At 45.9% G+C, this 15,487-nt stretch overlaps 1 protein-coding gene across 1 annotated transcript in view; it reads right to left on the reverse strand.

Annotated features, from left to right (window-relative positions):
• Positions 1-524: 524 nt before the first annotated feature.
• GPR179 (G protein-coupled receptor 179) overlaps positions 525-15,487 on the reverse strand; it is a 37,892-nt gene continuing 22,929 nt past the window's right edge. The window contains exons 8-11 of the mRNA XM_073572478.1: positions 4,408-4,546; positions 3,642-3,747; positions 3,418-3,561; positions 525-3,214 (exon numbers count right to left, since the gene is read on the reverse strand). Of these exons, the coding sequence (XP_073428579.1) occupies positions 827-3,214; positions 3,418-3,561; positions 3,642-3,747; positions 4,408-4,546 (2,777 nt within the window). The 3' untranslated portion in view covers positions 525-826. The remainder of the gene's footprint in view (positions 3,215-3,417; positions 3,562-3,641; positions 3,748-4,407; positions 4,547-15,487) is intronic.

Below are 15,487 nucleotides of genomic sequence, written 5' to 3' on the forward strand. Positions count from 1 at the left end.
TTGCTCAAAGAAAAACTGATATTCTCCCAAATGAAATGTTCTGTTGACAAAATAATTGTTACAAGAAGTTCAAGAGGCTCACTGAGAGAGGTGATTCACAGACAGGTAGCAAAGTTACTGGAAACCGCAATCAAGTAGGTAGCGATACTGGAAACCGCAGGCAGGAAAGTAGCAAGGTTACTGGAGACAGTAGACAGGTAACTAAGGGACTGGAAACCTTAGACAAGCAGGAGATGTCCTGATGATAGTGGATTTGAACTGTGCACTGAAAACTAAGAGGATTACTACAAGTCTTAAAGCAATACCAAGACATAGGTGTGTGTCTAGGGAGCCTTTAAATAGGCCTTGGAAATATAACGCATGGATCACGCTGGGCTACTTGCAAAGCCCAACACGGAGCTCATGAAAATCAAATGGACAGGGTCATATGCGTAACCATAATAACTACAATTAACATGTGAAATATATTTACCAATTTTTGTCCTTTTAAATCAAATACTTTACATACAAACTAGGAGACCAGGGAAGAAAAGAAATAATTTTTATTTGTATATTTGGGCACAGACAAAGGATCCAATTAAGCCATAACTTTGTCAATTTCAAATTTGCTGAATTTTTTTTAATGTATCTTGAAATAAAAAGTTTATATTAAAATTTTCCATTGTTTCGATACTCACACATACACTTCTGAGGAAATCTGACACACTGAATTCTGTTTCATCTCTCTTGTCTTTAAAATCTACCACTCACACAATTTGTTCCTATTGTAACCTTGTAGGCAATAATCTGTATATCAGAGCAGGCATAGTGCACCTTCTCGTAATTTTTACTGAAAGTCCCATGGACATACATCAGCTTTCCTGTCTGGGATCTCTGTTTCATTGACTTCATTGGGTTCTTCCTGCACCTCCCAGGGACAGATGTTTACCAGTTTGGTTGACTTTTCAATGTCTCCAGCCTTGGCATTTTGTATATTGGTATCTAGTGTGTTGTTTCCACTGCTTTCATTCTCATCAGAACACCTGATACTTTTTTCCATCAGAGAGTAATGATAACGCCTATCATGCTTTACACTACTTTCAGAGGCATAGAGATCACCAATACGGCTTTCACTTTTGCTTATGATTTTGGTCAGTGGTCGAGGATCTTCACTGGACAAGCTACTCAAGGAATCCTGTTTACTTTGTGCTTTCACTAGCTGACTTTTAGAAGGTCTGCTAGTCTGTGCTGACTCCCATGTAGATATTTCATCCATTCCCTTTGAAGAGGGTTCCCAACTGTGACTTTGGGATTGACTCATAGTTGCAGGAGTTTCCTCAGAATCTAGGCTTTCCCAAGGACATATCTCACCTCTTCTAGCTTCCAAGTCTAAACTATCTGAGGTTTTTGATGGAACAGGACACCCATCAAATGTCTTGCTCTGTGATTGACTAAGTACACCAGGAGAACCTCCTGATTCTTCACTCTCCCAAGGACAGACTGCATCTCTTTGCTTGCCAAGTACCTCAAGTTTCATAGCAAGTCTGCTACTACTCAACCCTCCCATTTCCAGTACATCATCATTTGCTTCCCATGGACATATGTCTTTTCTTTCTTGACTTGACTGCATACCTTCGCAAGAACTGGTTCCCATTCTCTTGGTTTTCTCCTCATTTTCCCATATATTTTCATTCTGACTCTTTTTTCCTTCTGTTGAAGGGCTGTGGAAAGATAGGTTGCTACCTGACTGACTAAGTGGACCTCCTGCACCTTCACTGTCTGTGCTCTCCCAGGGACATATTTCACTTCTTCTACTTTCCACACTATTGGATTTTTGTGGCGCATCTCTTGGTCCCTCCATGCTTTCCCATGGACAAACTGCCTCTCTCAACTGGCTCATTCTTTCTAACCTGCTTGCTGTAAGAGTATGTTTGGAAGCGTTTGTGGTAGAGTATTTCCCCTCTTGTTCCATCTTATCATGACTATTTTTATCTGGCTGTGGGGAGGAGAAAACCGGCTTTTTATTTTCTGCCATGTCGAATACTGGTGCGTTTGGTTTCTTATCCACAGTATAACTGGATTCGGTTTCCCAAGGACAAACCTCTTCAAGCACCTGTTTATTTGTTTCTACAGCTCCCTCCATAGGTTGCTTCACCCTTTCCTTGTTTTCTTTTACCACAGCTGTTCCTTTAAATGCTCTGACTGCAAGAACCAAACTTTTTAGAGTACTTTTGTACTGTGGTTTTGTGTTATCAACTAATTCAGACTTTTTCACTACCGTACCTGTTGTCTCTAACCCCTTCCCTTCATGTTGAACTGTTCCAGGTCTAATGGTTAGACGAGAGCATCCATTCTCATTTTGCTTCCAACATGGATTACTCTCTTCTATGCTCTTTGATTCTTCATTACTACCCAAACTATGGTGCTTCCCCCCCACCTCTCCCTTATTTACAAGTGAAACATGTTGGTTTCCTGATGAATAAGAGCTGTCCAAACTGCTGCATTTTCCTGGTGCATAAGTGACATGCTTCTGCGACCGATTTTCAGACTGCATTGGGAGCTCTTGAACTTCCCATGGACATACCTCTGCTTTGTCAAAGCTGCCACCCAATAAGGGGTTTCGGCTTCCTTCCATTGTTCTCTCTGTGGGGACATCTGTTAGTGGTCCCTTTCCTCTATCACTTCCCATCATGCTATGTGATTTCTGTAGAGTCCCAGGTTGTACACTCAATGGCTTTTTATCAGCTAGTAGATTGTGGGCACTAAGAGATTTACAAACCAAGGGTGCTTGACGAAGAGAATCACTGCGTGAACGTAATGATACATTCCGAGCAAGATTTCGTCTCATGACAGAGTCTCGCAAGGAGGCATCTCGAGATGAGCTTTCCAGTCGTGGAGAAGTAGCTCCTGTATCCTTGGATTCTTGCATGTGGTCGTATGTGCTGTGTGACTTTCTTAAGGAAAGAACTCTCTGCCTCAAAGACTCCTCACGCAGTTTAACACTACTACTGTCCTGTTGCCTCCGCCTTTGTCCACCAGTCAAACCTGGAGATCCTTCACGTTCGTCACGTCCACTTTGCTTTGAAACAGAATCTGGGATTTCAGTGATTCGTCGAATAATGGATCGACCAAGACCCCTTCGAGAGCTGCGTTTCTTTTGCAGGTGTGGATTGTTTAGAGTCATTTTTTTTGTCTTATGGACTTCCAACTGAGCATAAAGTTTTTTCAGTTCATCCTGCAGACAAGAATATAAAAGGTGACAAACTATTAGCATGGAGCTGTTCTTGGGAAATAGACTTGTTTTTTTGTGTGCATTTCAGGTGGGCTTTATGAGATATCATTGCATAGTCCCGAGTCCCATATTAGAATGTTATGCACATACCTATAGATCCAAATTTGTATTCTAGCTCCTGACATTCACAGATATTCAAGACTCACTCTGATGTCATCAGGGTCCAGGCTGTGCTCACTCCAAGCTGATGTGATGCTACTATTCAGGTTGGATCTAGACCTTCTCAAGTCCAATTCATCTTCATACACCTCAGCAATCTCTTCTCTTGGAGGACCTCCTGCATGTAAGAACTAACACAGCCGCTTACATTGGGATCTGGTGAAAGAATATCTTTTATATAAATGGATGAACACAAATATTACAAAATTACCTTGGGTACAAACATCAAGGTGAGTGTCATTGTGACTGTTCCATGTGTGTGAATGAAGAAGAGAAGTAGTGTCCAATCCGGATGAAGTGATGGGACCATAACAAACCTAGAGTGAAGAAGATAGTGTAGCAGACCGTCAGGACTGTGAGGTTTGCATTGCATATTATGCAACAAATCCAAAAGGTGGTGCACTCAATATAGTGCTTGAAGGAAAAAGAAAACAGTATATAAATAGATAACCTTCTGCACTTAATAAGTCACAAGAAAAACAAGGGATTCCAGCAGAGTTGAATTTAATGAACAGTTGACCAAATAGGTTAGACATCATCCAATGTTTCGGCAATATTCCCTTTATCAAGGTAGTCTATATCAAATTAATCAAAATTTTTGTTTAATTTGATATAGACTACCTTGATAAAGGCAATATTGCCGAAACGTTAGATGATGTCTGTTTAACCTATTTGGTCGGCTGTTCATTAAATTCAACTCTGCTGGAATCCCTAGTTTTTCTTGTGACTTATTGAGTGCTGAAGGTTATCTATTTATATATTATGCAACAAGAAATAATTTGAGTTGGATGGCAATAATCACTGAGTGCATAATAATATCAGTTTCTCTTTTGCCAAGAAAACATGCTTCCGGGATCTACACACAAAACTAGCTAAAGCATAGAGTAATGTTCCAAAACTGATGTGCGAATCAGGAAGTGAAAGTTGGAAAACAACAATATGGTGCATTTCATCATACCCTGGTACTTTCACCTTACCTGAGAATATGGAATGCAGTTGATATAAGCATCTCATTGTGTATCGCCAATCCCATATAACGTGGTTCATGGAAAGCAGAGGGCACTGTACGAGCTCCGTAACACAAGTAACTGCCCCAAAAGAGGAAGAGCAACTCAGCTGTGGAGAGACATCAGTGTCACACGGAGGACTTTATATCACTTTATATCACTTCACGCTTTTTTTCTCAGTCACACACTGTATGGACAAAAGTAACACCCCCATAATTATTCTATAAAGGTGATTCAGCCACATCAATCGCAAAGCGGTGCATAAAATCAAGCACACATATGCAATTTTCATGGATGTTAATATCAGTTCAGTCATAGAGAGAAACTGAGTGACTTTCAACATGTCATGATTAGGATGCCACATTTCATGAAATTTCTGATGTGCTTCATCTGCCATGGTAAAAATGCTGCTATTGCAAAATGGAAGACTCTAGAAGTAAAAACATCTCAGTCATGAGACTGCACCGAGTAATTCAAACTGCAAGTTATATCGGCACAAGATCTGTCTCTCAAGATCTTCTTGGAATGAGTGTCCATTGTGAAGTAGCTGCATGTAAACCTAAGATCACCTTGGCCATTGGCTCAATCATTGGCTTTGCGGTGTAAAACATGCTGTCACTAGTCGTTAAAGCAATGGAAATGTGTTGTCTGTAGTGGTAAATCACTTTATTAAGTTGCTCACTAGTGTATAAACAAGGGTTTAGTGGATGCCAGCAGGAGGTTACCTACCAGAATGTTTAGTGCCTACTGTAAAGTTTGGTGGTGGAGATATATAGTATGGGGCTATTTTTAATAGTTTGATGGCAATCACTGCATGTGTTGAGTCTGTCGAATAGCCGTACGACACGCAGGCAAGGGGGCTTGAACATATTTTTCGAGCATGCCGCAGACACTTGGTTAGCACATGGGCATGCTCGGATAACACCTTATTCCGACCATGTTCACTCTTCACTATTGAACACCCCTGGTTAAAATTACTGCTAGGCTACGTGTGCACATTGCGGTTTTGCTTGCAGAAATGTCTGCACAGTTTCTGCATCTCTTGGCAGAAAAACGCAGTGAAAATCCGCAAGTTTTTTATGCATTTTTGTTGGGGTTTTTCATGCAGATTTTCATGCATTTTTTCATGCGTTTTTGTAAATCCATAGAACTCAATAAAGATATATTATTAAAAAAAAAAGAATTGTGATGTAATTTCCTTGTTCAACCTCTTCTTTTTCATTCTCCATTGAAGACCATAATATCATTACATACCATGTTTAAATGTATAATATTTACACCCACAAAACATGGAGAAGAGCAAATGTTGTTCCTATCTTCAAAAAGGGGAAGAAGGTGGACCCAGGCAACTATAGGCTGGTGAGTCTGACTTCTATACCAGGAAAGATCTTTGAACAAATTATTAAACAACATGTATGTCAATACCTGGATAAGAATGAAGTGATTAAACAGAGTCAGCATGGGTTTGTAACTAATAAGTCATGTCAGACTAACTTAATTTCCTTCTATGACGGAATCACTGATTGGGTGGATCAAGGAAATGCTGTAGATATAGTATATCTTGACTTCAGCAAAGCATTTGACAAAGTCTCTCATACAATCCTTATTGAAAAAATGACTAAGTATGGAATGGACAAGGCAACTGTTAGGTGGATTCATAACTGGCTTAGTGATCGGACCCAAAGAGTGGTCGTAAATGGCTGCACATCCAGTTGGAAGAATGTCTCAAGTGGGGTACCACAGGGCTCTGTCCTGGGCCCTGTATTGTTCAACATCTTTATCAACGATTTAGATGAAGGAATTGAGGGTAAACTGATTAAATTTGCTGATGACACAAAGCTAGGAGGGATAGCTAATACTAGAGAAGAGAGAGAGAGGATTCAAAAAGATATAAATAAACTGGAGAAGTGGGCAGCAACTAACAAAATGGTTTTTAACAGGGAGAAATGCAAAGTACTACATCTGGGCAATAAAAATGAAAAACGCATATACAGAATGGGAGGAATAGGGCTAAGTGACAGCACATGTGAAAAAGACTTGGGTATACTAATAGATCACAGACTGAATATGAGTCAACAGTGTGATGCAGCAGCAAAAAAGGCAAATGCAATTCTAGGATGTATTAACAGAAGCATACAGTCTACAGCATACAGATCACGTGAAGTCATTATTTCCCTCTACTCCTCTTTGGTCAGACCTCATCTGGAATATTGTGTCCAGTTTTGGGCACCACATTTTAAAAAAGACATCAACAAACTGGAGCAAGTTCAGAAAAGAGCGACCAGAATGGTGACTGGTCTGCAAACCCTCTCTTATGAGGAAAGGTTGCAGGATTTGGGAATGTTTAGTTTGCAAAAGAGAAGACTGAGAGGAGACTTAATAGCTGTCTACAAATATCTAAAGGGCTGTCACATTGTAGAAGGATCAACTTTATTCTCATTTGCAAAAGGAAAGACTAGAAGCAATGGGATGAAACTGAATGGGAGGAGACACAGATTAAATATTAGAAAAAACTTGTTGACAGTTAGAGTGATCAATGAGTGGAACAAACTGCCACGAGAAGTGGTGAGTTCTCCTTCAATGGAAGTCTTCAAACAGAGGCTGGACAGACACCTGACTGGGATGATTTAGCGAATCCTGCTTTGAGCAGGGGGTTGGACCAGATGGCCCAGGAGGTCCCTTCCAACTCTACGATTCTATGATATATAAGTGAATATATATATATGTTTCTGACCAAATACTTATTTTCCACCATAATATGCAAATAAAATGAAAAAAAAAACAGACAATGTGATTTTCTGGATTTTTTTTTCTCAGTTTGTCTCCCATAGTTGAGGTCTACCTATGATGTAAATTACAGACGCCTCTCATCTTTTTAAGTGGTGGAACTTGCACTATTGCTGACTGACTAAATACTTTTTTGCCCCACTGTATATATATATATATATATATATATATTTTATACAGGGTGGGCCATTTATATGGATACAACTGGGTGGGCCATTTATAAAGTTGCATCCAAAATGGCCGACTTCAAAACGGTCGCCATGGTCACCACCCATCTTGAAAAGTTTTCCCCCTCCCATATACTAATGTGCCACAAACAGGAAGTTGATACCACCAACCATTCCCATTTTATTTAGGTGTATCCATATATCCAGGTGTATCCATATACCCAGATGTATCCATATAAATGGCCCACCCTGTGTGTGTGTGTGTATATATATATATATATATATATATATACTGCTCAAAGAAATAAAGGGAACACAAACAGGCTGTTGCAAATGGAATAGTGTTCCCTTTATTTTTTGAGCAGTATATATATATATATATATATATATATATATATATATATATATATTTCCAAGCCCGAGGTTTAATAATGAAAAGGTGCCAGGCAGATACCCTCATTAATAAAACAGTACATAAAGAGTTAGATAAAGACACACACACACAAACACACACACCAGCCTACATATGCTGTAACAAGACAGAAACTGTCAGAAATCTGCATGAAGCAGAAAAATTAATAAATTGCGTGGACTTCCGCATAATTTTCATAAACTGCAGCGGGAAAGCTGACAGCTGAGGGCTGATGTTATATTTCTGAGAAGGAGCCAATAGCCATAAAGGTTACCAGGCTATTAATATTAGCTCACATATATTCAGGAGAACCTCAGAAAAGAATTGACATGGGGTCCCCCTTTGAAAATAGAACCAGCAAAGGCTAGGCAGACAGCTGCAGGCTGATATTAATAGCCTGGGAAGGGGCCATCTATATTGGCACCCCCCAGGCTAAAACATCAGTTCTCAACTGCCCCAGAAATGGCGCATCTTATAGATGAGCCAATTCTGGCACTTAGCCTTTCTCTTCCCACTTGCCCTGTAGCGGTGGCAATTGGGTTTCATATTTGTGGGGTTGATGTCATCTTTATATTGTCAGGTGACATCAAGACCACGGCTTAGTAATGGAGACGCGTCTATAAGACACCTATCCATTACTAATCCTATAGTTATATGGTAAATAAACACAGGCAGAAAAAAGTCCTTTACTTGAAAGAATCACACACTCTTTTATTAAATATAAATTAATCATACTTACTGAACACCTAATCCCCGACGCCCTTGTTTCCTGCAATCAAAAAATAATAGACCAACATATAATACTATCCTGTCCGACATAATCCATTTAATACCGAATGTTCCACGGCGATCTCACTGTAGAACAGTCATATCGGGAAATGTAATCGCTCTACTCGGCCTCTGGCGATACACTGACAGGAGGTAATCGCTCCCGCAGTGTATCACTGCGCTGCCGTGAGAGTTCACCGGAGTTCATCAGCACCGGTGCTCTCACTTATGGCACTGCCGCTGTGAGAACTTTCTCACGCAGCGGTGCCGTAAGTGAGAGCACTAGCGCTGATCAGCTGATGCACTCCGGTGAACTCTCACGGCGGCTCAGTGATACACTGATAGGAGGTAGTCGCTCCCGCAGTGTATCGCCAGCAGCCGGGTGACATCGACGTGGGACACTTGGTATTAAATGGACTACGGCGGACAGGGAGTATATGTTGGTTAAAAATTTTTGATTGCTTGCAGGAGACGCAGGTGTCGGGAATTAGGTGTTTGGTGAGTATGTATATTATATGAAAATATGTATGTGATTATATCAATTGTGGTGTAGTGACCACTGTGTCCGCTAGGGGGCGCTGTGTGGATGTCTTAGGAGAGAGGATGAATGGCAGAATACTGTATGACCGTTGTGTATCTCAAGGTGGTGGCCTTGAGATGGAGACTTGTGTGTGTGTTGATCAGCAGTGATACTGCTGAGGTGCTGTTTTAATGTGTCCGGGAGAAGTCTCCAGGTAGCTGGGGAGACGGGCGTTACTAGTTACCTACTAATCCACCCAGGGGTGTGGTTAAGAACGATATTGTAAAGAGTGTGAGAATGGTTCAAGGACCTGTGATGAGGTCATAGCCATGTGACCCGGTGGGCGTGGCTACGGACCATATAAGGTGGCCAGGGTAGGTCACATGGGTGAATGCAGGGACCTGGTTGGTCCGTTTTGGAAGGCCCCATCTGGGAGAGATGGGGACTGTCTTCCTGACAGCAAGGAACGCTGGGTTGAATGGCTGCACGTGCCTGATGATTCCCTGAAGGCAATTGACGTCTGCAGCATGATGAGGTGAAGCAGTCATGAGGAAACCCTGACGTGGGTGAGATAACTGAGGCTGAAGAGCCTGTGTATGCCTTACCTGTGTGACCACAGGGGTTACAGAGCTGAACTCTGTCATGGACGCTATGCTGATGTGATGAACTTTATGTTACTGCTGTGGATTTATGATGCTGAATAAACCGCATGGACTATAATTGTTTTATGAAAAACCTGTGCCGAATCTGGTTTTGTGGCTGCTAAGCAAGTATCCCCTATCCGAATAACAGTGCTACCTTACACAATGTTTTGATTTTTTTTTATAACTGAGCTCAGGCGCCAGATGATGAGACTATTCTCCCATCATTGGCTCGTGCTGTCTCTGTTATATGTGACAGCAGACATAGCCAGATGGGAGTAGTAGTCCCATCAGACGACGCCTAAGTACAATCACTATGGGCTGTTCGTCGCATGGGTACACACAGCGCCGGACTGGGACTAAAATTCAGCCCTGGCATTTGAAGTTACACAGGCCCACTAGTCACATGGTGACTATATAATATCTTTTTACACTTGTAGTTTACAAGAAGTGAGTGGAGATTAACACGTCTATATAACATGTAGTCACAGCTGTGCCCAGTATTTCAGCTCAGTCCTATTTATTGCTTTTAGGTACAGTACTCCTCCCAAATCTCTGTCCCCTTTTGTATGCACGATTACAGAATTCCTGGCAGAACTGCTATCCATTGGGCAACCAGACCCCCTGGTCATAGCCGCCCCTTTCATACCTCCCAACTTTTGAAGAAGGGAAAGATGGCCAAAGATGCTGCAAATTTTGGCCACGCCCAACCACACCCATTTCACATCTAGTCACACCCATGTCCACACCTAATCGCACCCATTTAGCACTGCTGATCACACTGACTGGTACTGAGGGCACAGTGGCTGGCATTATGGGCACACTGACTGGCACTAAGGAAGAGAGAAAACAGAGAGAGAGAAAAAAGAAAACAGAGAGAGCGAGAAAGAAAGAGGAAAGAAAGAAAGAACAGTGAGAGACAGAGAAAGAACAGAGAGAGAAAGAAAGAGGGGAAAGAAAGAAAGAACAGAGAGAGAAAGAAAGAAGTAAAGAAAAGAAAGAAAGAACAGAGAGAAAGAGAGGAAAGAAAAAGAAAGAAAGAGGGGAAGAAAGAACAGAGAGAGAAAAAAGAACAGAGAAAGAAAGAAAAAGAGAGAAAGAAATAAAGAAAGATTCTACAAAGATACTATAGCAGCCCGGCTCCCATTGTAGTGCCCACCTGAGCCTCCCGATGCAGGACATATCATGATCCGCTCGCATGGCCGGCATCCCCGATTCCAAGGCGATCCTGCTGTCTGCGCTGTCGGAGGAGGACACGGTGATGGATCTGAAGCATTCCTGGTTCCGCCACAATCTCCTCAAGAAATTATCTCATTTCCGGTCAGCTTCCAGCATATCACTTCTGGTGGAACGTCATGTGTGTGTTTTAAAATGCTCCTCGGGGCTCCGCCGTGTACTCCTGTGTCCATGGGAAAAGCCCGCTTTGTATGCTTCGTACACACTTGGCTTCGCTCCATACACATATGGCTCCACTCCGTACACCTCGTACACGCGTGGCTCCTCTCCGTACACCTCGTACACGCGTTGCTCCTCTCCGTACACCTCGTACACGCGTTGCTCCTCTCCGTACACCTCGTACACACACGGCTCTGCTCCGTACACCTCGTACACGCGCGGCTCCTCTCCGTACACCTTGTACACGCGCGGCTCCTCTCCGTACACCTCGTACACGCGCGGCTCCTCTCCGTACACCTCGTACACGCGCGGCTCCTCTCCGTACACCTCGTACACGCGCGGCTCCTCTCCGTACACCTCGTACACACACGGCTCTGCTCCGTACACCTCGTACACGCGTTGCTCCTCTCCGTACACGTCGTACACACGCGGCTCCGCTCCATACACCTCGTACACGCGCGGCTCCGCTCCATACACCTCGTACACGCGCGGCTCCTCTCCGTACACCTCGTACACACACGGCTCTGCTCCGTACACCTCGTACACGCGTTGCTCCGCTCCATACACCTCGTACACGCGCGGCTCCGCTCCATACACCTCGTACACGCGCGGCTCCGCTCCATACACCTCGTACACGCGCGGCTCCGCTCCGTACACCTCGTACACACACGGCTCTGCTCCGTACACCTCGTACATACACGGCTCCTCTCCGTACACGTACGGCTCTGCTCCGTACACCTCGTACACGCGCGGCTCCTCTCCGTACACCTCGTACACGCGCGGCTCCTCTCCGTACACCTCGTACACGCGCGGCTCCTCTCCGTACACCTCGTACACACACGGCTCTGCTCCGTACACCTCGTACACGCGTTGCTCCTCTCCGTACACGTCGTACACACGCGGCTCTGCTCCGTACACCTCGTACACGCGCGGCTCCTCTCCGTACACCTCGTACACGCGCGGCTCCTCTCCGTACACCTCGTACACGCGCGGCTCCTCTCCGTACACCTCGTACACACACGGCTCTGCTCCGTACACCTCGTACATACACGGCTCTGCTCCGTACACCTCGTACACGCGCGGCTCCTCTCCGTACACCTCGTACACGCGCGGCTCCTCTCCGTACACCTCGTACACGCGCGGCTCCTCTCCGTACACCTCGTACACGCGCGGCTCCTCTCCATACACCTCGTACACACACGGCTCTGCTCCGTACACCTCGTACACGCGTTGCTCCTCTCCGTACACGTCGTACACACGCGGCTCTGCTCCGTACACCTCGTACACGCGCGGCTCTGCTCCGTACACCTCGTACACGCGCGGCTCCTCTCCGTACACCTCGTACACGCGCGGCTCCTCTCCGTACACCTCGTACACGCGCGGCTCCTCTCCGTACACCTCGTACACGCGCGGCTCCTCTCCGTACACCTCGTACACACACGGCTCTGCTCCGTACACCTCGTACATACACGGCTCCTCTCCGTACACGTACGGCTCTGCTCCGTACACCTCGTACACGCGCGGCTCCGCTCCATACACCTCGTACACGCGCGGCTCCGCTCCGTACACCTCGTACACGCGCGGCTCCGCTCCGTACACCTCGTACACGCGCGGCTCCGCTCCGTACACCTCGTACACGCGCGGCTCCGCTCCGTACACCTCGTACATACACGGCTCCTCTCCGTACACCTTGTACACGCGTGGCTCCTCTCCGTACACCTCGTACACGCGTGGCTCCTCTCCGTACACCTCGTACACGCGTGGCTCCTCTCCGTACACCTCGTACACACGCGGCTCCTCTCCGTACACCTCGTACACACGCGGCTCCTCTCCGTACACCTCGTACACACGCGGCTCCTCTCCGTACACCTCGTACACACGCGGCTCCTCTCCGTACACCTCGTACACGCGCGGCTCCTCTCCGCACACCTCGTACACACACGGCTCTGCTCCATACACCTCGTACACGCGCGGCTCCTCTCCGTACACCTCGTACACGCGCGGCTCCTCTCCGTACACCTCGTACACGCATGGCTCCTCTCCGTACACCTCGTACACGCATGGCTCTGCTCCGTACACCTCGTACACACACGGCTCCTCTCCGTACACGTGTGGCTCCTCTCCGTACACCTCGTACACACGCGGCTCCTCTCCGTACACCTCGTACACGCGCGGCTCCTCTCCGTACACCTCGTACACGCGTGGCTCCTCTCCGTACACCTCGTACACGCGTGGCTCCTCTCCGTACACCTCGTACACGCGTGGCTCCTCTCCGTACACCTCGTACACACACGGCTCTGCTCCGTACACCTCGTACACGCGTGGCTCCTCTCCGTACACCTCGTACACACACGGCTCTGCTCCGTACACCTCGTACACGCGCGGCTCCTCTCCTTACACCTCGTACACACACGGCTCTGCTCCGTACACCTCGTACACGCGCGGCTCCTCTCCTTACACCTCGTACACGCGCGGCTCCTCTCCGTACACCTCGTACACGCGCGGCTCTGCTCCGTACACCTCGTACACGCGCGGCTCCTCTCCGCACACCTCGTACACACACGGCTCTGCTCCGTACACCTCGTACACGCGCGGCTCCTCTCCGTACACCTCGTACACGCGCGGCTCCTCTCCGTACACCTCGTACACTCGCGGCTCCTCTCCGTACACCTCGTACACGCGCAGCTCCTCTCCGTACACCTCGTACACGCGTGGCTCCTCTCCGTACACCTCGTACACACACGGCTCTGCTACATCCACACTGTAAATCCTGACCCCACACATACTTACCTCAACCAGCACCATGATAACAGCAAAGCAGAGTCTTGCAGACGGTAGAGGCAAGGCTGAGCGCACAGGACCTGTGATGAGGTCACAGGAGGGGCGGAGTCAGGGGTGACATGATCGGGGGTCTGGACAAAGACTCCTGCTGATCATGTGACCCCCCTGACTCCTCCCCTCCTGTGACCTCATCACAGGTCCTGCGAACAGAGCAAGCAGGCAAGCGAGTGCGACGCTGTGAGTGGCTGCGGGGGGGTCTCATCTCATGCTAAGGCGAGGATGGGGGGCGTGGCAGCTTATCTCCCTGCAGTGCGGGAGGAACTTGAAACTATCACCGCCATGCCCACAGAGGGCCGGCGGCAGGAGCAACAGTGGCCGCAGCAGCTGGCAAGTGGCCAGATGATCGGGCGCTGCCGCCCGCGGCCCACGTGACAGCGGCCCAGCGGGAAAATGCCCGGTTGGTTATATTGCCAATCCGGGCCTGGATACACACACACACAGACACCCGCAGACAGACACACACAGACAGACGCAGACAAATAGAGACAGACACACCCGCAGACAGACACAAACACACACGGACACCCGCAGACAGACAGACACGCACATATTATCCGTTCACATATATTCTCCGCTTACACATATTCTCCACCCACACACTCTTCCTCCTTCTGACATAATTCCCTTTGACAATTCCGCAGCGTTTTTGGCAGCACATCTGCAACAAATCCGCAAACCTTTTTACACCTGCATTTTAACTTCAGCTTTGACTTACTCAATGGAAGTCAATGGGTGAAAAACGCTGCAGGTCCGCAAAAAGAATTGACATGATGCGGAAAATAAAACGCTGCAAATAGGGACGGAAATTTCCGGATTATGCGCACAACACTTCAGGATTGTCATTTATTAACCTTGCTTTAGTATTCCATTACATTCTTGGAGCATTTCCACGCATTAAAAAAGCTGCAAATACGCAACAAATCCGTATCGTGTGCACATAGCCTTAATGTGAGCAGTTAAGCAAATTGAAGATTAAGTGATCTCTAAAAGGGCTAAAGTTAAAGATTACACCATTTCCTTTGTATTTTAGGCAAAAAAAATTGTCATCTTTTACATTGTAAAAATTGCTAAAAGGAAAATGGACCAAAAACGTAATGTAAAAGGTTTGGGCAACCTTGGAGATTTGTGTGCTCAGATAACTTTGACCAAGGTTTAAGACCTTAATTAACCTGTTATAGTTTTGGTTTCTTCACTATTATATTTATGAAAGGCCAGGTGATGTAAATTTCCCAGCTTTATTAAAACCCATCCTCTTCTAACCTTATACTAAAAAACAGCAGCCATGGGTTCTTCCAAGCAGCTGCCTTATCACTCTGAAAATATAAATGGTGAAGGCCTACAAAGCAGAAGGCTATAATAAGATAGCAAAACATTTTCAATTTGCCCTTTCCTGAGTTTGAAATGTTATTAAGAAATGGCAGTTAACAGGAACAGTTGCGGTCAAGATAAGGTCTTGAAGACTAAGCAAAATTTCAGTGACAGCTGCTCGTAAGATTGCTAAAGAAGCAAATCGGAACCC

The sequence above is a fragment of the Dendrobates tinctorius genome, unplaced genomic scaffold (genome assembly GCF_039654945.1).
Source record: "Dendrobates tinctorius isolate UK_male_01 unplaced genomic scaffold, ASM3965494v1 ptg000032l, whole genome shotgun sequence".
Classification (NCBI taxonomy): Eukaryota; Metazoa; Chordata; class Amphibia; order Anura; family Dendrobatidae; genus Dendrobates; species Dendrobates tinctorius.